The 27842-nt window shown below is 44.5% G+C and overlaps 1 protein-coding gene across 1 annotated transcript; it reads left to right on the forward strand.

Annotated features, from left to right (window-relative positions):
- The first annotated feature begins 17960 nt into the window (after positions 1-17960).
- Positions 17961-19911, forward strand: LOC112853034 (C-C motif chemokine 8-like). Its single transcript, XM_025916601.2, has 3 exons — positions 17961-18039; positions 18826-18943; positions 19352-19911. Exons 1-3 carry the CDS (start codon positions 17964-17966, stop codon positions 19455-19457), a joined length of 300 nt encoding a protein of 99 aa, XP_025772386.1. The 5' UTR covers positions 17961-17963; the 3' UTR covers positions 19458-19911.
- Positions 19912-27842: the final 7931 nt, after the last annotated feature.

The raw sequence follows: 27842 nt of genomic DNA on the forward strand, positions 1-27842 counted from the left end.
CCCTCCAAGGTTGCAAGCCTGGGCCTGAGGCACGATCTCTGAGCCCTGGCTTGGTTCTGTAACTCCCTTGTAAGGTGACTCTTAGAAATTCACATTTTTCTCACTGAGCTTTAGTCTACCCAACTATAAAATGGAATTCTGAACTAGATGTATGGCTTCCAATCAGCTATGCATCACAATCACTAGGGACATGTCTAAAAGAACAGGTTCTTTTTTAAATGTTTATTTTTGAGAGTGAGAGAGACACAAAGCAGGCTCCAGGTTCCAAGCTGTCAGCACAGAGCCCGATGTGAGACTTGAACCCACGAACCGCGAGATCATGACCTGAGCTGAAGTCAGAAGCTTAATCAACTGAGCCACCCAGGCACCCGTAAAAGAACAGATTGTTGTCGTCATTGTAGTTGTTGTTTTGGCATGGTGTCTTTATTTTTTTTTTAATTTTTTAATGTTTATTTATTTTTGAGTGAGAAAGAGACAGAGTGCGAGAAAGGGAGGAACAGAGAGAGAGGGAGACACAGGATCCAAAGCAGGCTCCAGGCTCTGAGCTGTCAGCACAGAGCCCAAAGCGGGGCTCGAACCCACAAACCATGAGATCATGACCTGAGCCGAAGTCAGAAGCTTAACCGACTGAGCCACCCAAGCACCCCAAGAACAGATTCTAAGTTATCTTCCCCAAAGACTCTAGTTCAATGTGTTAGAGGGAGGGGGAGAGGGGGACTTGGGACCTCTATTCTACTTCCTAGATTTGCTTCAGCTCTGGATTGCCCCGCACTGGCTATGTATTCCCAGGAAAATTGCTTAATATCGCTGGTAAGGTGGAGATCAACATACCTGCCACTAGCCAATGATGTGAGATCCTGGGTCAATGGCACTGTAACAAAGGCGTGTTGGTATGTGTTCATCCTAGTTCAGAGGCATGTCTGCACAGAGAGGCAGCTCTCACTTTCACGAGCTTTGTCCCACACAAGGAAAGCATTTAGCTTCTCTAAACCGCCATTCTTTTATCTTTCTAATGAGCAGTGTAGGAGCACTTATCTCAGATGTTGATCAGGAGGATTAAATTGGAGAAGGCACACAAACTCTGTACTCCCTGGCTTGGAGAACAAATACGACAGAAACAACCATCACTGTTTGTTATTTACCGCACAGCAGCTGCAACGCTGAACCCTGCAGGAAAATGAGTTTGTAGAATGTTTCTTCCAAGGGAGTTCCAAGCAACTTGGGGAAAGGCCGGTAGCACATGCCAGCTGTTTCCCTTCTGTAGAGAGAGAACCAAGGCCCTGGGATTGAGAGAGAATATAGCAGAAGATGTGGGCTCTGGGACACAGAGGCCTCTCATACCCTGCATGGCCTGAAGGATTTCGCTGCTGTCCTTGGGCCTCAGTTTTTCCAGCGGAGAAAGGAGAGGATAGAAGACAAGGTGTTCTCGGGTCCTATTTAATTCCTCCTCCAGTTGTGTGGTCTCAGATGAAATCCAAGTCCGAGCTATAAAAGAAAGCGGAGAGTCTGGATTCCCAGGTTGCACAGTAACCTAATCACTCTTGCTCCTTAGGGACCAGGATGGGAGCCAGGGGCTCCGTTTCCATGACAGGGGACTCATCTCCTGCCAGAGTCATTCCTGATCACACACTTCCATCCATGCACCAGCAACAATGTGAATCGCATCTGCCTTGGGTAAGTGCTGGCCAGGAGATCATCGAGAGAGAACACGGAAGGAAAACAGACAGCACCTACCTGCAGAAGGCAGCTGAGAAAGCCTGAAGAGCTGCCGACCGCAGATGGCGGAAGAGATTGGGTTAAGGAATTCCACACAGAAGCTCCCAGAGACCGTGACGCTGGCATCTGGGAGAGGATACCGCAAAATGAAAATAACAGACCGACGGCCTGGCATCACTGAACACTTGCCCAGCTGTGACACTGGCATCACGCATTTGTCCTCTGGGACCTCCTCCCTCTACCTGGCATTCCTCGTGGTTCCTTTTCCATAACGCAGGCATTTCTGGCAAAGTTTGCCCACAGTAACACGTCTCCATTTGGAACCATGAGTCAGTTTGGGGGAGGAATTATGAGAATTCCATTGTCTTAGACTTTGAGTCCCTTCCCAGCAGCTTCTTCTGAAGTCCCTTTAAAAAAAGTCATGACTGGTAAACTTACTCACCCTCCACGCACGCAAGACACAATGTAGGAAACGATACGCACTTGACCAGCGGAAAACAGCGCAGCCTGGCTTCTAGGTGCTAAGGATGGGTTCCCTCTAGTGGACGGTTGGTGCAGATGCGAGAAATGGTGTACCACTAGGATAGAAGTCACTGTTCAAAACACATTTTCACCCGCACAGATACTGCTGTATAAGTACTGGTGAAAAGGGAATACTACGTGGCAATGAGAAAGAATGAAATATGGCCTTTTGTGGTTGGAACTGGAGAGTGTTATGCTAAGTGAAATAAGTCAGGCAGAGAAAGACAGATACCGTATGTTTTCACTCTTCTGTGGATCCTGAGAAACTTAACAGAAGACGATGGGGGAGGGGGAAAAAAAGGTAGAGAGGGAGGGAGGGAGGCAAACCATAAGAGACTCTTAAATACTGAGAACAAACTGAGGGTTGATGGGGGGTGGGGGAGAGGGGAGAGGGGAAAGTGGGTGATGGGCATTGAGGAGGGCACCTGTTGGGATGAGCATTGGGTGCTGCATGGAAGCCAATTTGACAATAAATTTCATATTAAAATAATAATAATAATAAAATAAATAAATAAATATCATTTAAATTCTTCAAGAAAAAAAAACCTTTTCACACATCAATCCATTTAACCCTCACACCTTGTTTTAGCCCCCTTTCCAGAAGGGGAAACTAAGCTCCAGCTTCCTATACCTCATTCTTTCCTACATCCCATGGTTGATGAACAAAGGGCTTTTATCTAATAAACACCGTAGGCATTTTCCCCGGCCCCGGGGCCAGGGTGTTCTGGACCTTCACTTTGAGGAAGCCTCTAGAAGGAAGGGGCCGCATTATTTGAACACCATAGCCCTTGACCTATTGATGTGACATCCACAAGAGGTGTCCAGTCCCCTCTGCACACAGTCCCTATGCCATTTCCACATCCACATCCACATCATAGGTCTTCGATGACGACTGTCTGCTGGGGCAGAGGGAACCTGGCCAAAAGCAGGGATGAGTACAGAACGCAGGGGTATCTGAGCAAATGTCCCTAAAATGCACCCAAGCCAGTATTTGCTGCAGCACTTTTCTCCAATGCCCTGGAGTACACAATTTCCCATGTCTGCACCAACTGTCTGCTAGAGAAAGCCGGTCTTCAGCACCCAGGAAGCACGTGGGGGTGGGGGTGTTCACCACTGGTCCATTAGTGGTGCCTCCTATACCCTGACTTGATGTGCGTGTTGGGGAAGAGGAGTTTGGCCGGATCAGTGCCATCTCACACCACATTCCATGCCATACCCAGGAGCTCCGGGTGTGAGACAAGGGGGTCGGCAGCTTCTGTGTCACATAGATGGCTCCACTTGCCCTAATAGATTGGGATTCCCCCCTATGGTCTCTCTCAGGGAAAGGCTTTGCCAGCCAAACCGAGCTTGGAAAAACACAGCACTCCGACATCTGTATCTGCCACCCAGCTTTGACATTCTCTGATGCTGAGATCCAACAGCCTCGTAACTGTAGGATTCCTGGAGTCCTTCATCCAGCCCAAGTTTGAGTTTAATACTGTCCAGGGTTCTAACAAAGTCAGCAGGCTTCAGGAACAGAGAGGTGTTTCAGGTCTCTGGTTGGGATCCTGCCACGGTGCTGAGCCCCTCACGGGGATGCTGCCAGAAGGTGGAAACAAGAGCCGCTCCCCTCCCTTGCGACCACTTTCCCTTCTTCCTCCTTTTGCTGCAGCAGAGGAGTTTCCATCAAGAGTAAATGGAGCCCTGAAGATAAGCCAACACGAAACATCTCTTATTCTTAGATTGGGCGTGACTCCACCTCCCGTTCCTATCTCACCCCCGGAACTGGGCCGTGCCCCGGCCCATTGCTACCCTTTCTGATGTCCTGGAAGCCATCCGGGGCCCAGCGCCTACTCTGCGGATTCCAGATCTCATTTCACCTTTCTATGACCATGACCCTGCCAAGGGAAAGGCTTCCCTCCCTTCCCCCTAACTCTCTACCTCTTACAAAATAAGGGATATCAACTCTATAAAAACTGGCAGAACAGAGAACAGGGAGGCTGAGACAAACCCAGACACCCCCCCAGGTTTAGGACTTTGGGGCCATGCCCTGATGAGTGGCCCTTTGACCTGGCTGGTCTCCACACAGGTCCAAGACGGGCAGGGCTGTTCCAGCACCAGGGTTCCAACGCCCAGTGCCAGCTCACACCCATCCCTTCCCTCGGCTGCCCACCACTTCTCCCTCTACCAGCGAGAGACTCCCACTCGGACGACTGCAATGGTCTTAAGAGTGCTCTCCTGGGGCGCCTGGGTGGCGCAGTCGGTTAAGCGTCCGACTTCAGCCAGGTCACGATCTCGCGGTCCGTGAGTTCGAGCCCCGCGTCGGGCTCTGGGCTGATGGCTCGGAGCCTGGAGCCTGTTTCCGATTCTGTGTCTCCCTCTCTCTCTGCCCCTCCCCCGTTCATGCTCTGTCTCGCTCTGTCCCAAAAATAAATAAAAAAACGTTGAAAATAAAATTAAAAAAAAAAAAAGAGTGCTCTCCTCACCTCTAGTTCCTCCCACCCATCTATCTCAGCCCCAGAGAAATGCTGATCTTCTGTGAACTGAGACCTCAGAGAAAAGCTAGGGGACACCGATTTAATCATCAAGTGACACTTTTCACTGAAAAAGAGGCACCACAAGACCTGTCTTAAGGAGGGGATGAGGTGAGAGGCAAATGTTCTGCAGCATTGACTCAGGTTGGACAACGAGAAGAGGAGGTGAGAAGCAGAATTTGGCGGCAATTTTTGTGCAGGAGCAGGAGAAAGGTCTAGAAAGTTTAGGATGCAAGCTTGGAGTCATGTTTTAGAGGCTCTTGAAAGTCAATATGCACAGCTTGGGTGCAATTCTGAAGGTGAGAGGGAGACACTGGCCAGCAGGGAGAGGAAATGCCACCATCAGAAGTGTGTTTTGGGGAAAAGAAAGCGGGTGGCTGTGGGCAGGATGGGATGTGGAAGGGAGGGCCCAAGAGTAGGTCTCTGCAATGATTCAGGCAAGAAGTAAAGGAAGGCAGTTTCAGGAGGGATGGAAAACACTGGGATTTTACCGAAGATTTTTAGTGTGAAGAGAGAGAGAGAGGGCCAGGGACTCAGATCCTAGAACTAGCTCCCCAATACCACAAGGTGGTCTTTTGGAGCATGCCCACCTGAGACCCAAATTTTCTTCCATCACTATCCCCCTAAACCCTAATTATAGAGATTTATGTACATATATTTAAAGGGACAGGGTCTGCGTTTTTTGGTGCCCCCTAAAATTCCACTGTGGTATGTGAATTTTGCCAGCTCTTCTTTCCAAAATGGAATCCGCTTGTATGGAAACCAGCCTCCTCATCAAGGTAAAGACCAACGAGCAGGACTCATGCCTGCCAGTCTCAGGGAGAGATGGTTGCTGTGGACAGCGGCACACTCAGGAGCCTGGGGCACTGAAAAAGTTCCAGCCTGGGGACTCCCTCATGCACTTAGGCACATCAAGTTCTCCTTCAGGGGCTCAGTTTTCCTCTCCATTAAATGAGAATGATCCTGTGTCCCAGGTAGGAAGTGAGGGAATCCGGCAGATGACCTCCCAGGTTCCCTCAGCTCTAAAAACCGTGTCTCTTAGCAAAATATTATCATGTGCATTAGCTGGGGAAGAGCTGGATGGAAAAGTGTTTCAAATTTACATGTAGGTCCTGCGTTACTACAAACCCATTCCATTGCTCCATCGTTGCCTGCCCAGACCCTGAGTTTTTATCAAAGCCCCCAAAGACACCCAAAGTCCTGGGAGCACTTAGCAAACAGGCCACTTCTTCCATCCTCATGCCAGATCCGGTCGTTCTGTGTGCCATCTGCCACCAAGATCTCATCTCTGAAATCCAATCAAGCGGGACCCTTGAAGATCCAATCAAGGGTAGGCACACACAGATGACTAACATGTCACCATGCATCCTGATACTCAGAAATGACTCTGAGCTTGGGCAGAAGGTAGAGTATGGTAGGGGCAGGGAGTGGTGAGGTGGGCTCCATGTGCACAACCACCAATAGAATTCATTTCAACCCCTCTTTCTTGTAAAGCCAGGGCTCTTCATTCGGAAATGGTCCTCAGTCCATTGCCCTCCCACTGTGCCCATGAACCTGTAAACTCAACGCATTGGAGATGTTGGGACCTCTGAAACGCAGAGTTCCTACCGGGTAGCAGGGACCAAACACAGATGCATGACACATAATTGATCGTTGCATCCCCGGCTTTTTCTTTAGGCTATGCCTCTGCGCTACATTACCAGGACTGCGCAAACCATCTTCCTTGCATGAGACTCAGCCACCAGTGCTGAGTGCTTTCACTCTAGATTGATGGCTTCCAAACTGGCAGTGAATCAGAATTGCCAGGACTGCTTCTAAAAACACAGATTCCCAGGCTTTATTGTGACACTCTGGTTCAGAACACTGGCTTATGGAGAAATGCCCCTTTCAGGTTTTTAATTAGTTTCCCTGGGGACCTGAGGCACAGGCTGGTCTGGGACCAGGCACTGGATGCTCTCTGAAGTTCCTCTGTGCTCTCAACTTTTGGTCCCACCTGCCCTGTGTTGAACTTGCAAGGCAGTCTTTGTAATGACCTGCTTGGTCAATGACCACGTGCTGCTGGTCATTGCCCCTCCTGGATCACCATTGGACTAGCGTTGTGACCTGCTGGGAAGCACTTCACCTCTTTCCTTTGACATCTCTCTCCATTGTCTCTATGATGTTGCAACCTCTGAATAAATCTGAGGTGAAGCTGTAAAAGGTGGCCAGGACTTGTGATTCCAGGATAGTCTTCCATCTGACCTTAACGTTACTTGGGAGTCGTTTAAGAAGAGCTTCCACTGCAGGAGACCTATTTCTCTCCCAAGCTCATCTATCTCCATCCACCACTGACTTATTGTCTAGACCACAGTCTCGCTGTCCGGCAGCTAGTAGAGTCCAAGCACGTGGTCGTACATGCTTCAGCTAACTGCAAACTAGGAGGAGAGAGAAGGGGAGGGCAGGGCGACCACCTTCCTGGGAATGGAGCGGCCACAGGACTTGGCCAATCCTAAGTTTCGTTTTAGCTTCTCACACTGATTTCCCAAATCCAGACTGAAACCAAAAGCAAAGGAGGGAGATTGTGAAATCAGGGGGATTTACTGACTGCAGTCTTTGATCTCCCTGCAGAACTTGGCCGTGGTGCCTCTTGGTGTCTGTCCTACCTGGGAATCTGTCTCCCATTGCTTCTGCGCTCAGAGCATTCTGTGCCTCTGGTTCATGTGAGGACCCGGGACCCTCATTCTTCTCTGTATCCAGGAGACGCACTACTTCCTCATGGACAGCAAAGCTCCCGCTGTGGTCCACCTCTGTCACGTGACCTCATCCGGAACCATGAAAACTGCTAAGGGAATGCTTCTGTCCAGTAGCCCACACCTGGGGCCCCTCCTCTAATCACTGCACCCACTTGTTCTGAATATGCATAACAGGTAACTTACTAAATACCTACCATATGCTAACAACTCCCTTTTCCTGTGTCAACTTGTTTAACTCACACTCATTTCACTGAAAAGGAAACAGATACACAGGTTGAAATATGCATCCAAGACCTGGCAGTCTGGCTCCAGAGTGCATTATCGTGACCACCATCCCGCTGGTCCTAGAGCAAAGCAGCAAAGAACTCTTTCCAGCCAATTCCTAGATGTCCAGTTCTCAGACTGGACTCATTTCAAGAAGATAATCATGGAAGAATAAAATGAAAAAAAAAGGAGGGATCACAAGTATCTCCTGGCCTAGAAGTGGGCCACATGTCACAAAGCTGGGGTCATCCCTCGACCTGTGCCCATGGAGGACTTCAGTAAAGAATCGGATCACTATTTCTCATAGCATGAGATAAGGCCTCACTGTCTTTCCAACCACCCTCTTGGGTTGAAACTGGCACTGAGGCCCCTTGCCATCCCTGATCTTGGGCATTCCCACATTCTATATATGAGGCAGGGTGGACCTGATGGAATCTAGTTAGGTCACATAGCTACTTAACAAGCAGGCCAGGATTCTGCCTGTTTGACATTCACCTCTTGCTTTCTACAAACCCACTCGTTGTCCTCATAAGGGATTTTAGCTGCTGTTTCTATTTCTTGCTTCCAGATGTGCCCTTATTATCAAGCCACATCACTGGAGAATAAATATAACTGGGACTTTTTCAATGGAACGGTGGCCTTGTGTGGTTTTTGTGTGGATCAGTGCTATGTGACACAACGGGCAGGGACAGTCCCAAACACTTTAAAAAAAAGCTGCCATCCTAGAGGCCTTAAGTTCTGTCTTCTTTAAAGAGGAAATCCTGAGTCAGGGATATGTTTCCAGTGCTAGAACTTCTGTATCATTGAGAGGATACTGTGTTTTCAACACAGAGAATAAACAAAAGGTAGAAGTCCTAATGTCTCTTGTAAATAAATAAGAAAAAATACCTGAACTCCCAAACCAGGGAGGCTATCAGATAATTCACAAAATAAAAACATAATCCATTGAACATGCACGTCAACATATCCACCAGTAATAAAAGTTTGAACAAGCAGGTACTGGAATGATTTCTCTTTACTTCTTTCTTATCTTTCTTATCTTATACTCTCCTACCATAAAGTGCAATACAGATAAGTCATTTTTATACATGTATGCATTCCACACATCCACCACCCAGATCAACATTTGTAGAACTTTTCCAACCCCAGAGCCTCCCTTTTGCCCTCATATGCTCCTGCCAGTTCATATCTATGAAAGGGAGCCTCTAGGCTGAATCCTATCACTATAGGTTAGTTTTGCCTATATACATGATAATATTTTATTAACAAAGCATCGTACATTTTTAAAGAATAATAAATTAGCACAAAATTAGTGGCTTAAACAACATAAAAATTACAGCGCTGGAGGTTGGAGGTAGGCCTTGGGTCTCATCACACTAAAATCAAGACATTGGCAGAGCTGTGTTAATTCCTAGAAGCTTTAGAGGAGGATCAATTTTCCTGATCATTTGGCTTGTTGGCAGAATTCAGTTCCTTTGGGTCATTGGACTGAGATCGTCATTTTCTTGATGGCTGTCAGGTAAGGGCCATTCGCAGCTTCTAGAAGTTGCTGTAATCCTTGGCCCAGAGCCCCCTTCCTCCATCTTCAAATCCAGTAATGTGGACCAAGTCCCTCTCACTTTGAATCTCTTCTTCTTCCATCTCCTGTCACTGAAGCATCAGGAAAGAGTCCCACACTTCTAAAGACTCATGTGAGTAGATTGGGCCCAGCTGGAGAAGGCAGGATACTCTCCTCTCAGGTCCATACCCTGACTCACATCTGCAAAGACCGCTTTGCCAGGTAAGGTGACATATTCCCAGGTTCCAGGGACTAGGTGAGGCTAATTAGAGCAGTGGTGGTGTCCATTATTCTGCTTACTACAAATAGTAAATGTTGTCCAGAGTAAAACTTTCTAGAAAGTGCTATGGTGATATGCAAAGCCTCAGCATTTTATACTTTGTGATATATCAATTCCAAAGCTACAGAAATAAATAAAGACATAGGCAGGGTTTTTAAACTGGCTTTTTCATCATAATAATAATTAAAATTATTTTTTAAATGAAAACATAAACAATATAATACCCAACTATAATGAGCTTTATATAGAGGACCAATATGAAGTCTTTAAAATTCAAGCAACTAAGGGATATCAAATGATTTGAAAGAGTATATGACCAATGTTAAGTGAATTAAGCTGTGAATATCATCATGTGTGTATTATGTCTATATATGTGCATATGGATATATGGGTATATGTATGTGTAGATATACAAAAACACATATATACATATATGTTTACATATGTATATGTACATGCAGTGAAATTAAGAGAGAAAAGAGGAATAAAATAAAAATATCAGCTCAAGTTCAATCTCAGTATTTAAAATTCAAATAGGGTGACCAGCTGTCATGACTGAGACAACACTGAGGGGTTTCCAGGGATACTGGACTTGTAGTGCTAAAAACGAGAAATTCTAGGCCAAACCAGGACAAGATGGTCACCCTAAATGCAGGTACGTTTCGTCCTCATTTTTAGGCACTTCTGTATATTTTTTATGTTTCCTACAAAGAGAGTGCAATCATTAAAAATCACTAAAAGTCCTTCAGTGTTTTGTTCTGAGGTGGGGAAAATGCCAGAGTCTGGACCTGGGAAACATGCCAGAAGTCGTTCTTAGATGTTACAAGTCCTGGCAATGTTGCAGACGAGTGAAGAAGTGTGCTACCATCCACAAATGAGAGACCTGAATTTCAAGGGCAGCTTCTGGAGGAAGCACGGTATTCCCGCGGATGGCAGCAGCCCCTGGCTAGCAAACAAGAGTTGCAACAGAACCCTCCGATTCTGTATGACGAGAACCACCTTGGAGATCAGAATAGGGAAAACAATTGAATTAAAAACCATGAAGCCAAACTTGAACACGTGGCAGCTGCAAATTGCACGAACAATTTCTTATTGGCGATCCGTAGCCTGGAAGGTGGCCAGCATTGCTGCTACAGGTGGGCGTGTGCACGTGCACTTCCGGGACGGTGCTGACATCACATCCGCCTGCTGCCAATCACCCGTGTTGGCAGGTGCCTTGAGAGGGAGGTTTTACGTTTTCAGTTCATTCATATGGTGGAATACATTAGTGTGTATCATACTGACCTGAAGTTTCTACAATTGACTTAACGTTATGCATTCCTTTTTTTTAAAGCTAGAATAAAAACTAGTTGTTATTTTTGACGTAAAGATCATAAAACACGTTTGGTCCAGAATGTTATGGGGTATAACATAATATTAAATTAGGTAGACTACACGGTCCCACTTTAAAAAAAAAATACTGATAAAACGGCGACTGTTTTGTATGTGAGGTGGAACGTTTAATAGCACAAAGGCTCCTTCACAGTGCTTCATAGTTACTAGTAGAGGTTCTTAGTTACATAGTAGAGGTTCTTAGCCTTCATGAGTTTAATTGTGATCTTCATAAATAATGAAATAAAAATATTGCTCTAAGGGACAATTAACACCTGTATCCGTTAAGGGCTCTATCATAATTTCCCACTTTACTGAGTTGATGTGGATAACCTTGTGTGGCAGTCATTGGTACAGTTCCCTGACATTTAGATAAAAGTCACTTACCGAAGGAGAACAAAAATAATACATCATGTTTGATTTAGAATGCCAAGAGGTGCACTGTAGATGATGAAACTATTTACATTCACCAATCTGTTCCAAGTTAAAATTTAAAAAATTAAAAAGAGTGGACTATTTTGAATGTGAAGTAAAAGAAATCGTTTAATCAAAGAATGTCACATAGAACAGTCACTTCTTTACAAAGTTTAACAGTTAATAAACTGAGGTAGATACCACGGAGCAGGTGGTAGTGACTAGAGACATCCCCTGAAATTTTCAGTTCTTATTCTTCTGTCACATGGTAGGATTAGCTTTCCATGCCATCTCGAAGACAGGCAAGCTGTATGACCCACTTTGATCAATAAAATATAAGCAGAAGTGACATGTGTCACTTAAGGCAGAGGCCTTTAGAGCTATTACAAGAATCCCCATGTCTCTGACCTGCCACAGTGACCAGGGTATTCCTGGTGACAAAGACTCCGACAGCCCGAGTGAGGAAAGACTAGAGCAGTACCAAAGCCCTCCACTCACTTATTAGTGAAGGAACCCCCAGAAGCTGGGTAAGAGACACCCCATGTGATGTTGTGCTGTGCTGTGCTATACCACACTGTTCCAGCAGGGACAGAGTAGGGTGAGGCAGCACCTAGAATCCACACTACCAACCCGGCCAGGAAGCCGGGATCACAGCAAATGCCCCCCACATAACTGGCAGAGCAGGCTCAGAGACTTTAATCCACATCCCAGTGGCTCCCAGCAAAGACCCAGGAACAACTGAACAGCTCACTATTATTAAGACAATGTTCTAGTTGCCATAATAGCACAGTCTTGCCCTCACATTGAGTCCAGTGACCCTGCTTACCTCTCTTTCTCACATCCAGCCCATAGCCCCAAACACCATTCAGGAGTTTATCCTAAAATCCCATCGATTGCATGGAGTTATAAAGGACAGGAATAGACATTACTAGTTAGTTTGTTGAGTCTCAGAGATCCCCTGTGCCAAGAAAATCTTAAGCATTGAGTGGGAATGATGGTCAAGGGCTTGGTGGCATAAGCTACATATCCTCGAGCCCAAATAGAATCTGTTCATGCTGTTCTTATTAAGACCCATCAAGTAATCCTCCTTGAAATCATGTACATTCCAGCTGGGCCCATAATCGTTTCTCCCTGCAAAACAGACTTACAGACACAAGACATTGGAAATCTGGGGACCTCCACTAGACTGAGACCCTACCTGTACCAGGGACCAAAGATGCCCAGTGCATAACTAAGCATGGTGCCTGCATCTCTGAATTCTGGTATCAGTTCTTAACTAAATTTTCCAAGTGACTCTGGGCACATCATTTTCCTACCCTGTGCCTCAGTTTATACATCTGTAAATGAGACATTTGAACTAGGTTAATGGATCTGATTAAAAATCACTCCGCTCACTTCAAAAACAGATTCTAAGACATCATCTCCAAAGATTCTCACTCATTATACTGAAGTGGTTAAGGCATATCTTACTAATAATTGCCCAGAGAATCCTGATATTATAGGTGGATCTGGGGACTAGGACATTAGATGGTCCCTGGGGTTTTGGAGCACCTCACTGCAGTCTTCTACCTGGTCTTTGTCTCCTAACTTTGAATTTCAAAATGGTTTTCGTTCAGACATGACCACTGACCAGTCTTGGTTTGTCATGTAGTCGCTGTACAATCCATGACAAATCATTTCACTTCCATAATTCTTTCCCTCATTTGTGAAGTGAAAAGATTAGTGAAATTAAATGCAAATGTCTCTTCCAATGCAATCTATAATTGTGTGACCACTGAGGACACTGGAGACTGAAGTGGAAAATGAACGCAGCAATTCTGATTCCCGCGTGCTCTCCCATTCCCGTCGCATCCCTTGAGAACCACCTACAAATTCAGATCTATTTCCAGGATACTCATTTCCTGCCTGCTACTCACAGGCTTCTGACCTCAAGCTCCCCTTTGCAGCCACTGACCTGTAGGTGGGTTGTCAAAACTGCTTCAAGAATTTGTTTGCTGGGAAAGCACTGTGGAGAAGGGAAAGGGAAGAGGCAGAATGACCACTTCCTTGAACGACACAGCCAGGCTGCTGGACAGACATGAACTTGCATGGGCTAAAGTTTCGTTTTAACTTTTTTATGTTTGGATTTCTTGATTTCAGTTTAAAAACAAAGCAAGAAAGGGAAATTGCATAATCAGAGTGACTTGCCAGCTAAGAACTCTGAATTCCCTGTAGAATTAGGAGCCTGCTGCTCTTTGGCATATCAACACTGGGATCTGACCCCCATCTCTTCTGAGACTCCACAACATTCCATTCTTCTGGTTCATGGCAGGACGTCACTTCTCTGTTTCCAGGAGACTCTTTTTCTTTCTTCATCTAAAGTGTAGGCATTTCGGGAGGCCTGTCTTTATCACATATCTTTGTTTGGAAATGGTTTTGGGGGGAACTGGTATAAGAGACCAAGAACTACATTTTGAGTTCCTTTCTAGCTTGTTCTAGACAGAACACTCATTTTATTTGACTATTGCTGATGGCTACCTTATTGCACGTATTACCATACGCCACTCACTCTGCAAAGTAAATTTTCAGTGTTAGGTAGTTTAATATTCTCAATAAACTTCATTTCCATATAAGAAAAACAAAGAGGGGCGCCTGGGTGGCGCAGTCGGTTAAGCGTCCGACTTCAGCCAGGTCACGATCTCGCGGTCCGTGAGTTCGAGCCCCGCATCAGGCTCTGGGCTGATGGCTCAGAGCCTGGAGCCTGTTTCCGATTCTGTGTCTCGCTCTCTCTCTGCCCCTCCCCCGTTCATGCTCTGTCTCTCTGTCCCAAAAATAAATAAACGTTGAAAAAAAAATTAAAAAAAAAAAAAAGAAAAACAAAGAATAGGTAAAGAATTTGAACTACAAAGAAATTAGATTACTTGTGCCTTCTCTGACATAGATATTAACTAGTAATCCTAGTATCTAAATCCAGACTTTTAACTACCATGCTGTACTGTCTTTCCTGGGGCTGACAGCTGAAAACACTTGTCTGCAAGTTCCTGGCATCCCAGCCTCTCTGGTTTCTGATTGGATCATTTGCAGATAATCATACATAAATTAAGTTACAGAAGAGCTTAAATATGATTTAACCCTAGAAAAGAAACTATGTTACATGGGAAGTACCAATCCCCACTGTTGTACCCATGGCAGACATCAATAATCAATCGTGACTTTACATTCAATACTCAAATGAAGGCTTATTGTTTATTTGTTTTCCCAACAAACCTTTCTGGTCACCTACCATAAATCCATCAGGTTAATACATGATTGAAAACTATTTACCATCCCTGAACTTTTCAAAAATCCATACTTTATAGATGAGGACAATGAACCTCAGAGTCAAGATTAGTTCATGGTCACATTGGGCAAGTCATTAGCTAGTTATTGGCTAAATCAGGATTAGACTCAGGACATGCCATTTATTTCTATTCATTTGATTATTCCTTTTTGATTCCCAAGAACTATGATTTCCACCATTATTTCTGTCATTTGTTTATAGATGCATTTTCCATACGAAGACTGCTCAGAGGAGAAATTAAAAATGAGGTCTTCAGGGTATTTTGTAAGACAATGATTTTATTTCCAAATTAAAAATATAAGCAAATTTGACCTGTTAGCCTACACAGCCCCATAGAGATCAGTGATACATGGTATATCTGGCAGGGGGACTGTCCCCAAAGTGATCAAAATCCTGCCATCCTGGAAGAACCAAAAGAAAACTATAGACCATCTTATGAACATAGATACAAAATACTCCACAAAATATTAACAAATAGAATTCAACAATGTATGAAAAGAATTACACAACATAATCAAGTGGGGTTTATTCCAAGTACACAAAGATATCAATATGATGATACCAATAGAAAGCATTTGACAAAATCCAACACCCATTCATGAAAAAACTTTCAGCAAACTAGGAATAAAGAGATGTGTCCTCAATTTAATAAAGACCATCTACAACAGGCCTACAGCTAACATCATATTTACTGATGTAGAAACAATGAAATGATATTCTTAATCATGAAAAAATGCTTTTCCCCTAAGACTGGGAACAAGGCAAGGATGTTCCCTCTAACCACTCTTATTCAAAATACTGGAAGTCCTAGCTAATGCAATAAGACAAGACAAGAAAATAAACAGGTATACAAATTGAGAAGAAATTGAAAAAAAAAAGGTCTTTGTTTGTAAAAGACATAATTGTCCATGTAGGAAAAGAAACACACACACACACACACACACACACACACACACACACACACCTCCTGCACAAAAAAGCAATTATAGCAAGGTATCAAGCTACCAAGTTAATACATAAAATTCAATTATTTTTCCACATACCAACAACAATTTCAACTTGAAATTAATAGCACAATACTATATATATTAGGACTAAAATATAAAGTACATTGGAATGAATCTAAGAAAATATGTATAATATCAATATGTGGAAAACTACAATAATTTTAATGAAAGATTAAAGAACTAAGTAAATAGAGATCCTATGTTCATGGATAGGAAGAATCAATATTGAAGAAGCAAAGATAATTCAATAGAAAAGGAAATCTTTTCAACAAATGGTTCTTGTCATCCACATGCAAAATAAAATAAAATAAAATAAAATAAAATAAAATAAAATAAAATAAGAAGAATATAGATACAGATCTTATACCTTTCACAAAAAGTAACTCAAAATGGATCATAGTCCTCAATGTAAAATTCAAATCTATGAAATTCTAGAAGATAACATAGTAAAAAATTGAGATGACTTTGGGTTTGGTGATGACTCTGTAGACACAACACGAAAAGCCTGATCCATGAAATTAATAAATTAATAAGTTGGACTTCATTACAATGAAAAACTTATCCTGCATGAAAGACACCATTAGGAGAAGACAAACCATAGACTGTGAGAAAACCTTTGTGAAATACACATCTGTTAAAGGGCTTGTATCCAAAATATACAAAGAACACTTAAAACTCAATAATGAGAAAACAAACAACCCAATTTAAAAGTAGTGACAGGCCTCATCAGAGACACCCACCAAAGAAAATATGCAAATAGAAAATTGGCATATGAAATATATTCAACATCATATGTCATTAGAGAATTGCAGTTTAAGACAATAAGAAACAACTACCCACCCAGGAGAGTAGCTAAAATCCAAAATATTGACAATAGCAAATGCTGGCGAAGATGCAGAAAACAGGAATTCTCATTCTTTGCTAGTGAGAATGAACAATGCGTTGTACAGCCACTTTGGAAGACCCTTTGACGGCTTCTTACAAGGCTAGACATAGTCTTACCATATCATCTAGCAGTCACACTCCTAGATATTTACCCAAATGACTTGAAAATTTATGTCCACGTAAAGGCCTGCACAAGAATGTTTACAGCAGCTTTATTCATAATTGCCCCAAACTGGAAGCAACCAAGATGTCCCTCAATAGAGGAATGGTTAAATAAACTGATACACACATATGATAGAATACTATTCAGCAATAAAAAGAAATGAGTCATGAAAAGACACAAGGGAAGCTTAAATGCCTATTTCTAAGTGAAAGCAGCCAATCTGAAAAGACTACATACTATATGGTTCCAACTGTATGACATTCTGTAAAAATAAACATATAGAGATATTATAAAGATCAGTGGTAGCCAGAGATTTGAGAGGAGGAGCAGAGGGGAGTCTCAGGGCAGTGGGATTTCCACATGATACTGTAATGGCAGATACATGAGGGGAGGCGAGTAGAAGAGGTCAGTGGTTTGCAAACCTAGCTCCTTCCCTTCCCTCTCCACCCCTACCCCACTGTATGTAAACAAAGGGAACTGAAGGTTTTTCTCAAACAGACCCATTCTACCTGCATGAAATATTGAGTTTCTCCTTATGATTTCACTGGAAAGAAACTTTAGTGTCTAAATAAAATATTTGGAAACACCACCCTACAAGATCAGTATGTGCTGTCCAATTCTCATGCCCCATAACATAAGATTCCATGGCATTAAAACTTGAAGATTTTCCCGGATTCCACCATTCTGCCAGGGTTCTATCAGGCTACCTGTGTGGGGTTCTACAGGAGCTTGACTAGTTTAGGATGCCAGGGACCTGAGTCTGATGGAAAGTACAGCCAAAGACTTAAAGCCCAGTCTCAGGCCTCCTGGGCTCCAGAGAGGGCCAGATCTTTGATTGTCTTCACTTCACTATGACTTCAGCTTCCATTCTTCCTTTCCAACAGAACATTTTCCATTTCAAACATTTCCATTTCCATTTCCTTAACATTCCATTGAGGTCACTTCCTGTATTTCTCTTGGTACAATGACATACCCTTCCACCTCTACTCCACATAGTCTAAGTGAATGATAGAAACTGTTCAGCTTCCTTCTTCCAGCGTTTGGAAATCACCCCCAGGATCTGGTGCCTACTAAGCATATTCAAAGTCTTACTTCATGCCCCCGCCCACACACTCTGCTCTCTATAAAAGACAGGCAGGGTGTCCAGAGGAACAGCGAGGCTGAAACAAACCCAGGAACTTCCATCTCTCACACCCAAGCTTCTGTGCTTCCCTCTGCCATGAAGGTCTCCGCAGTGCTTCTGTGCCTGCTGCTCACAGTGGCCACCTTCAGCATCCAGGTGCTTGCTCAGCCAGGTAAGGCCCTCTCTTCCTAAGGCTTACCATTTTAACTGTTGTAGGTACTACCATCCCAGCATGCTTGCTGCATAGCCTACATTACAGAGATGGAGAAATTGAAACCAACAGCAGAGATAAAAAGAGCTGTCATGGCACAACTAGCCAGAACCAGAACCAGATGCCCAGGCCACTGAGGCCAGTCCCCATGGTCCTTCCTGACACCAGCTGGAGAAGAGACACTAAATGCAGCCACTACCTCAATGACCCTTACATTGTTTGGGGATGTGACACAGAAGGAAGGACCATTTCTCATTGTGGATGTGAAGAACATTTCAGGCAGTAGTGCAGAGGAAAAAAAATTAGTGCTTGGGGTTTCAAATTTTGAATTACAGCCAGCCATGTAAGAATAATAAGGACCCAGGGGCCTCTCAGCATGTGACAGAGGTTGGCTTTAGAGCCCATGGGGACAGAAAGCTGGGAAGCAAGTTCTTAGAACTTATCTTTTTGGTGTCAGTGGTTTTGGATCAGTGGATCCTCCTAATGGCACTACCAGATTAGTCTTGTCACTTGAGATTTCTCCATTCCAAATCAACAATGAGGGTCTCCAGACTCCCAAAGAGGAAACTGACTCCTGGGCACCATTTCATCTGTGGAATGTGAACTAAGGCACTGGACTTGGGAGTGCCCAGTGTTCATTGGAACTTGTATGTTTGTTTTGTCTTTTCCTAGCTTCTCTACCTGCCCTTGCAAATGCATGCTTATGATGCATTATAACTGTATCATTCTTTGCAAAATGTTTTTCAGGTTCAGTTTCCATCCCAATTACCTGCTGCTTCAGTGTGGTCAAAGGGAAGATCCCTATGCAGAAGCTAGAGAGCTACACAAGGATCACCAACATCCAGTGTCCCCAGGAAGCTGTGATGTGAGTAGATCATGCCCTGGAACCCTCCACCAAAAGTTCTATCTGAGTTACATACAAGGGAAAGATATCGGGATGCATGTCCAAATGAGTCAGATAAATATACCATCTAATCCAAAGGAACTTTTACCCCATGGAGAAACTGAGCTCACGGGAGGGAATCCATACTCTGTCCAGGCTAACCTTCTGGGAGCTTGGCCAGATCATCCAAGTTCTTTCAGCCAGGAGCCTGAGGGATTCCCCTGGGACAAGAGCACAGTTTCCTTTTGAGGACTTTTCCTCCCCCACCTGTCCCCATCCAGCCCCCTCACCCAGAGAGAAAAAGCTGCTCAGGTTTAGGGTGCAACAGGCCACATTCCTGGACAAAATCCTCAAGGTGCTCCATCTAACTGCCTTCTCTTCCCTCCACAGCTTCAAGACCAAAACATCCAGAGAGATCTGTGCTGACCCCAAGCAGAAGTGGGTCCAGGATTTCATGAAGCGCCTGGACCAAAAGTCCCAAACCCAGAAACCTTGAACCTTTATACCCGGACTGGAGAGACAGAGCCTGAAGAAAATCTTATTTATTTTCCCCCAACCCTCCCCAAGGGCAGAGTGATATTATTTTTTTACAATCCCAACAATAGCACTTTGTATAATAATTTAAAGCACATTTCTTAAATATTATTTAATTATATTTAAGTTATTGATGTTTTGACTTTGTCTGATATAAATGTTAGCAAATGTAAAGTATAAAATCTGGTGGCATGTTTTCTTTCCTGTGAACTCAGTCAAGTTCATGGCAGGATGTCATTGTTCTCCCTCCAACCTGCCTACAGTATTATCAGGTCCTTCCATGGATCATCAGAATGAAACACTTCCGAATTCTTAGAAAGTCAATGCTCCTGTACTGCTGTGTAGTGTTGTTGAAATTAATGTTATTTAATGACTATATGGCAATTTCAAAGAAAAAATATATGACTTTAAACTTGTTCTTTTTTTAATGTTTATTTAGTTTTGAGAAGGAGAGAGCACAAGCAGGGGAGGGACGGAGAGAGGGGGACACACAGAATCTGAAATAGGCTCCAGGCTCTGAGCTGTCAGCACAGAACCTGACGCGGGGCTCGATCTCATGATCCGTGAGATCATGACCTGAGCCTAAGTCGGACGCTCAACTGACTGAGCCACCCAGGTGCCCCTAAACAACTTGGTCTTATTTTTCATGGGGTAACATTTAGCTAGGAGGAAAAAAACAGCAGCAATGGCTGGCAATTTAGGGTTTGGGGGCCATCCTCTAAGAAGTATTTTAGATTCAACTGAGGTTCAGGGTGTTCCAGCCTTTGGCTCCAGTCTCTAACATCACCTGCACATTTCTTTTCTCATCACACCTCCTTTTGTCCGGTCTCTCTCTTGCTTCAAACTTTTCTCCATAACCCCAACTTTTTTTTTTTTTAATTTTTTTCAACGTTTATTTATTTTTGGGACAGAGAGAGACAGAGCATGAACGGGGGAGGGGCAGAGAGAGAGGGAGACACAGAATCGGAAACAGGCTCCAGGCTCTGAGCCATCAGCCCAGAGCCTGACGTGGGGCTCGAACTCATGGACTGTGAGATCGTGACCTGGCTGAAGTCAGACGCTTAACCGACTGCGCCACCCAGGCGCCCCAACCCCAACTTTTATCTAACTAATTAATCCTCAAACCCAGACTATTGTCCTAGTAGTGAAACTAGAGGAAACTAGATGTCTATAACCTAGAAGCTCTTTCAAGGCTTTTCGTTACAAAATCTTGAACAGGACTGGTCTTGAATGGGAATGGCATGCAATGGGAAATGAAAAGATTCTCCAGAGCTGGTACAAGAGGGGGAGGAAGAGAGTGGATGGAGGGGGAAGTCCCATCTGGCTGGACTCTGGAAAAACAAGACGCACTAAAAGTTTTGGAAATAGGAGTGAAGGACAGTGTCACATTCCAAGATGCACATGAGGAAGAATGACCTGGTATCTGAGTATGGGGTCGGAGTAAGTGAGGGAGGGCCTGAGGGCAGGCAGGCCACTGTAATGGTACAGGGGAGGTGAAGCAGGCTGGGAGTGGGGGTGAGGTTAGGTAGAATGGGCAAGATGGAGTGGTATGTTAAATGTTGGAGAGGGAAAGCATTTGACCTGGAACATAGACCTTCTCTTACAATCTCATAAGGCAACTATTTAGAGACAGCTGGTGCCCTTGAGACACAGAATTAAGCTATCTCCAGCCCCAATCTCCCAAAATTGCAAGCATCTGTTTGAAGGCATGGGACTTCTTTTCCTTAATAGTCTCTTGGTGTCAAGATTGTCTTGTACTTCGTGAGCATGGCTGGCTCCATTTTCAGACATGAGGCCCACCATAGTAAGGCACAAAGACCAGACCACTCCCTGAGGGAAAGAGGACTATTGTTTCACTGACCCAGCTCTGCAGGGCCTGTAATCTGTGATCATGTGGAGGGATACGACAATCTGAGTACACTTGGAAGCATGGCACTTGGGATCTGGTCCCAGAACTGACCCTGACTCTATGTCACTTAGGACAATTGGATCTCTCTCTCTGGCATTAAGATGCCCCATACAAAATGGGAGGTTGTGCTGTTTCACAGGCAGAAAGTGAGGGGACCTGGCAGATGACCTCACAAGCCCCCTCCATGTCTCTTGGAATCTTGGCCATGACTGTTAGCTGGGGTAGATTGGGGAAGTAAAGCACCCAGGATTAAAACCATTGAGCCAGGGGCACCTGGGTGGCTCAGTTGGTTAAGCATCCAACTTCGGCTCAGGTCATGATCTCTCAGCCTGTGAGTTCAGGCCCCACATCAGGCTCTGTGCTGACAGCTCAGAGCCTGGAGCCTGCTTCAGATTCTGTGTCTCCTTCTCTCTCTCTGCCCCTCCCCGACTCATGCTTTGTCTCTCTAAAAAATAAACATTAAAGTATACATATTTAAAAAAAACAAACATTGAGCCAGTCAGGAGCCTAGCCTATTACAAGTCAGATATATCACCTGTCTAAAGACCAGCTTTCCACTAAAGTCCAAGGTAGCACAGTCAAGCCCCAGGGACAATAAGCAGCTGAGTATCAGCTGGGTAAGAGGAGCACTTCTGGCCACAAGAGCTCCATCCATTTCTCACCTCTCTTCCACAGCCTCAAGGACAAGCTGGCTGATGACGTCTGGGACCAGGGTTTCATGAAATAGCCTGACCACAAATCCAGTTTCCAATGTAAGAAGACACAGCCTAGAATGACACCCAGGCCACAATCAAAACACAATCCATTTGTTTCCCCTGAGCTTTGCCCAGCTAGCTGCACTCCAGGACTGTGTCATCATGTTTCAACTTACAACGAACTTTGTTCACAACATTAAACATAAACACATAAGTAATGTGTCATCTCATTTAAGTTATTTATGTTTTACATGGCCTAACTTGAACATTAGTGCTTTGGAAATCCACATCCTTATAGTGATTGGTTAATATCTGTGAACCCGACTTATTCCCTTGTCAACTAGGAGTGAAGACTGGGGAGGTCACTTGAAGATGATGGCCATCCTCTTGGGCACACCTCTGATTTCACCCTCAGGTCACAGATTGCCTCAGGCTGTGATTCACTTCAGTCTCTCCACATATGCTGCCAGTGTCCTCCTCACTTCTTGCTTTCTGCCCACAGGCTCCTCTTTGTGTGCCTTCTCAGGTTGGGATTTGGCTCAGCCTACACATTCACCCAAGGCTCAGAAGTGTGGGGGAGGGAACACAGGGTGACAACCTACTGCCAATGAAGAGTGGAGGCAGTAGTTCACACACTCCTGCCACCCTTCTTTCCAGTGGTGGATTCTGGGAGCCATTCCATAGGCTTCTCAGGTAGTCCCAGGGGAATCAGTCCCCACTACCCTCTATGCTGACCTGGATTATGCATACTTGTGTTGGCTTCTCCTCCTTCTCCACCTCTGCCACCTGCTCAGTCCTGATCCCTGGGATCCTTGATCCCTTTCCATTGATCACTTCCAAATGAACTATCTGTACACAGGTCCTCATCTAAGGCTCTGTCTTATTGAGTCATGGCTTCATACAGTCAGTATTTGTTCTCCTTTCCTTTGGTCAATGCCTGGATCTCAACAGACAAGTTCACTGGCTCAGGGCCAGGCATTTAGCTGGGAATTTGGTTGGGGTTTTCACCTGGGCTGGGGCTCGGACCAGAATCAGGGACTTGCCCAGTGTGCTCTTTGGGACCAGGGCTTGGACAAGACCGTGAACTTGACCAGCATATTTGTTAGGACTGGGTCCAAGAAGGTGGCCTACAATTCAGGGCCAACAAGATTGGGACTAAGTTAGCTACATAACTAGGAGAATGTTGACATAGAGAAGGGTGTAGCAAATAAGCAAATATATCGCAGATAACAGAAGTCAAGCCACTTATTGTTGGAGAAGTTTCCATAGACAAAACATAGGAATGTCAGAAAGCTAGGGGAAAAAAGCATGTTGTGTTGGCCTGAAATTGGAGGTATTGTTGCAAATGTTAGGATTTACAGGTAGATGACAGATGATAGATAGATAGATAGATAGATAGATAGATAGATAGACACAGAGGTAGATAAATACAGAGGTAGAATGTAGATGATAGATAAATAGATGATTGGTGATTGATAGAAATACACACAGAGATCATAGGATATGTGTATGTTGAATATATGCTCACCCACCAAACCTTTTTTCAAATCTGCCAAATATTTTCCAAAACTATGGTGCTAATTTACATCCACTCCCACCCACCAACAATGTATAAGGACTAGAGTTGCTCCACATTTGGTATTGCAACACTTCTGTCAATTCTTTTTAAGTTAGCCATTCTGATTATAACTTCCCATAATCCACATAGTAGCGGTTTAAAATTTCATTATATTCATGACTGCTGAGGTTGAGCATCTATTCAAATATTTGTTGGATGTCTTCTTTCATGAACCCCAGGCCATGCTTTTTGTCCATTTTTGGTAATGCTTAGATTTAGATTTTGTCCATTTGTAGATTGGCTGTCTTTTTTATCATAAATTAATAGAAGTAACTTCTGTATTCCTAATAGGAATCTTTTGTCAGATGTGTAAATTGAAACACCTCTCATAATCTGTGGTTTTTCTTTCCACTCCCTTAAATATGCCTTTTGATGAAATAAGCTTCCTAATTTTAATACGGTCCATTTATCAAAATGTTCCTCTATGATTTGTCCTGTTTTCTGTAAAGCATCCATTCAGAACAAGGTTTGGTCCCATGTGGAATCTGTATGGGCTGGAAGCACAATTTAAGTCGGGCCTCACATGATTCCTGTTGGGGGCCAAATGGAAGGAATAATGTTGCAGGTGGATGGGATATTATAAGTGAATGTGGAGATAGGAGAGAAGGAGGTGTAAAGGAAGGAGTAAGCAAGCGGTTTTGCACTGTTTGCGGGGGGATGGAGGGACTTCCCTCCTCTGGTGCCACAAGGGTGCTAATCACTTCCTCTGCAGGCTTGCCTTTCTCTGGAGAGACCAGCCCAGGGGCAGAGAGTGCCAGTTAGTGCTGGCTCACTCCCTTCCCATTGACTGCCTTTCTAGCAGTCAAATATCCGTTCTGTAAAGTGGAAAGACTGTACTATCTCAATACTCCTGACAGCTTTGAAGAGTAAAGTGAGATGGACAGGGGGAAGCGTAAGTACAGGGTGCTTCTCTGACTAGTCGTAGCTTTAAGCTGTGACAGATCAAGGCTTCCCAACAAGTTATTCCACGAGAATAGACTTCAATGGGTAAACCTCTGAAAATCACAACATGACATAGTGAAGCCAACTCCAGCATGTTCCAATCTAAGACAGCAGGGCACTAAGATTGCCCAGGGCAACTGGACACTGCTTGCAGGAGGCTTGGATCCTAAGACTCTACACAAGAAAATGATTCTAAAATTACAGGATTCTAAGTTCTGGGAGAGTTATATCGTATAAAGATCATTGAGCTAGAAAAGAGGTAGCTGAACTTCTGCTCTAAACATCATTGAGTGAAACCCCAAGCCAATAGAGTTTCCATAAGCTCCCACTCTGACCAGGGAGCCTGGGTGAATTTTCAGGTATCCAGAGAATAGCGTCCATTTAGAGCCATCATCAAATAATCCCAGAAGGTCTCAGTATTTCTTTCCCTAGGGCAGAGTCACCCTGGTTATATGGCAGTAGGCTCCTCTGGGGAAGGCTTAGCAAAGATTTACAGTATAGACCTCTGAGTTTCCAGATTTAGCAAAAATACTGCCAATTGCATAGTTACACTAAAAAAATTGCTCACTGTTTATGTGAAACTCAAATTTAATCAACTGTCTTGTATTTCACCTGCAGCCTAGCATTGCAAGGGCCCTTCCTGGTCTTCCTGATCTGAAGATTTCAGGTCTATGAAACTGTTTAGATTTGATAACTGGGTAAGATGCCATGAATCAATGAATTCAAGTCCCATGAATACAGAGACTTGTATTGGGTTTCAAGAGGCCATGAATTCAAGTCCCATGGATACAGGGACTTGTACTAGGTTTCTGCCCATAAAACTTAGAATTTTCTGCCTAAAGTCAAGCAGTCCCTTAGTAAGCATCCCATCCATTTCACGTCTAGGGATCTCATAACCGCTGCCACTGATCCCTGCTGGCCAAAACACAGATTACCTCTCCAGCCCTGGGGCTCCTGGGGGGCAACTGTGCCCACCTTGTCTCTGCTGCTCAAGAAGCAGCACTGTCCAGCCTGTGCCATCCCAGATCCCACTCCTCCCAGTGGGATCCAGACTCAGATGTATCACAGCATGGTTCCCCAGCATGGGCCCCAGACCAGAGGCGTGAGCATCACTTGGTCACTAGTTAGAAATGGAGGTTGTTGGCACTGTGATGAGCACTTTCCATGGATTATCTTATTCAACTCTGACATCAAAGTGAGGTAATAACTAACCATCAGTTTCCTCTTAGAGGCTCAGAGAGGTAAGCGATTTACTCTAAATCACATAACCAGTCAATGGTGGATATAGGACTTGAAGCCATGACTGGCTGACTCCAGATCCCTGGCTCCTAACCCCATTCTCCTATGAGATATCATGTCCCGAAGCAGAGGGAAGGACAGACAGGAGTCCCTACAGTCAGGAGGGTTTGGATGTCCCTTCACCCACTGGATTTGTGGGTTCAGGGTGCATGTGTAGGAGTGGTCACTAATGGCAGAAGAACACACAAGACTCATTCCGTCCAATTTATTGACATAGGCGTACTTGCGGAAAATTCGGGATTTAATGTGTTAGCACAAGTACCTGGAAATGATGTTAATGCTCAGCCAGATTGGCTGATTGGAGTCTAGGCTTACAAAGAAGACTGCAGTTACTTAATCTGTAATTCTGAGACTTCCCTGGGGTGTTAGGAAGGAGTGCAAAGTCTCAGAGAAGTGGATCTGTTGAAAGGGATCTACTTGCTCCCAGGGAAGGCCCCTGGATGCTTCTTTTGCCAAGGCTTTCTGGTGGCTTCACTAGAGATCAGAGATGGCTATGGGATGTGCTGCAACTCCATGGTTCCCAAACTTGGGTACACACCAGAATCACCTGCAGGGTTCATTGAAACACAGTCGGCCACACAACCTTACCTGTGATGATTTAAGCAACCATGATGCCAACAGACGCTCCTAAAATATATGAGCGACCCAATCCCAGAATCCCATGTGGAAGGACCATTTCCAGGAGCCATTTCTGGTACTGGGTCCAAACCTATGCCAGCGAGGGTCCTAATAAGGAATAGATAACACTTAAATTTGAGTGATCTGGGGATGGATTAGTAGAGGCTATTTAGCAAGATGTGGGCTGAAATGTGGAGAAACCACAGGGGTGCATTAGTACTCTGAGGCTAGTAACAGTGTAGGAACTGACCCTTAACCCAAAGAGGAAAGGCCAGGGTATGCACCCCCCTCCCTCCAGCCCCTGGAGAGAAGTGAAAGCCATTGATTGAGGACTGCATCCACGCTGAGGCCCAGAAGAGGCAGCAGACCTCACCTTACTCTACGCCCTCTCTCACGCCCCAAGGGGCTCCCTAGCACGCAAGCGCTGCCCACAGACGGCAGACCTGAAGTCCTACTCTAGAGATCCACATAGGTTGGCTTCCCAGGTCAGAGAAGAGGGTGGACCATAAAGGAATGTGTGTCCGGGGGACAGGTTTCCTTTCTCGTGTGGTTCTTGACAAATTTTTGTGTCAAAGTTATGTAAGATGTACAACATGAGTTGGAGTGGGGACGCCTGGGTGGCTCAGGTCATGATCTCACAGCTTATGGGTTCCAGCCCCATGTCAGGCTCTGTGCTCACAGTTCAGAGCCTATAGCCTGCTTTGGATTCTGTGTCTTCCTCCCTTTTGCCCCTTCCCCACTTGCTCTCTCTCTCTCTCTCTTTCAAAAATAAATAAACATTAAGTTAAAAAAAACATGAGATGGAGTGCACACTCTTTTGATATTCTCTGGAACAAAATTGTGAAAGATTAATCCATGGGATGCTTGAAGGAATTAGCTATGAAAGCCCTTGGAACCAGAGGATGTTTTGTAGGAGGATTTTCAATGACTGATTCCATTTTTTCAGTAGTTTTAGAATTACTCTTTTTTTTTGGCAGTCTGGTAAGTTATATTTTTTAGGAAGTCATCCATTTCATCTAAATTAAAATTTTTGGCATAAGGGTCCAATTTTCCTTCTGGAGTCTACAGGCTCCAGGGTGACACCTCTCCTTTTATTCCTGCTGCTGGCTATCTGTGCCTTTTTGCATGTATGTTTGAGACAGACAGAGAGAAAGGGAGAGAGAAGGAGAGCGAGAGCGAGAGCGAGAGAGAGAGAGAGAGAGAGAGAGAGAGAATATCTATAGCAGTCTCCACGCTCAACGTGGAGCCAGACTTAGGATTCGATCC

The sequence above is a fragment of the Puma concolor genome, chromosome E1 (assembly GCF_028749965.1).
Source record: "Puma concolor isolate L17-30 chromosome E1, mPumCon1.1.hap2, whole genome shotgun sequence".
Taxonomy (NCBI): domain Eukaryota; kingdom Metazoa; phylum Chordata; class Mammalia; order Carnivora; family Felidae; genus Puma; species Puma concolor.

Excerpts from the sequence above, each read along its gene's own strand:
- LOC112853034 (XM_025916601.2), top strand. The coding sequence starts at position 17,964 with ATGAAGGTCTCCGCAGTGCTTCTGTGCCTGCTGCTCACAGTGGCCACC. Across the intron at positions 18,040-18,825 it reads CCAGGTGCTTGCTCAGCCAG|GTTCAGTTTCCATCCCAATT; the intron begins GTAAGGCCCTCT and ends AATGTTTTTCAG. Across the intron at positions 18,944-19,351 it reads TGTCCCCAGGAAGCTGTGAT|CTTCAAGACCAAAACATCCA; the intron begins GTGAGTAGATCA and ends TTCCCTCCACAG.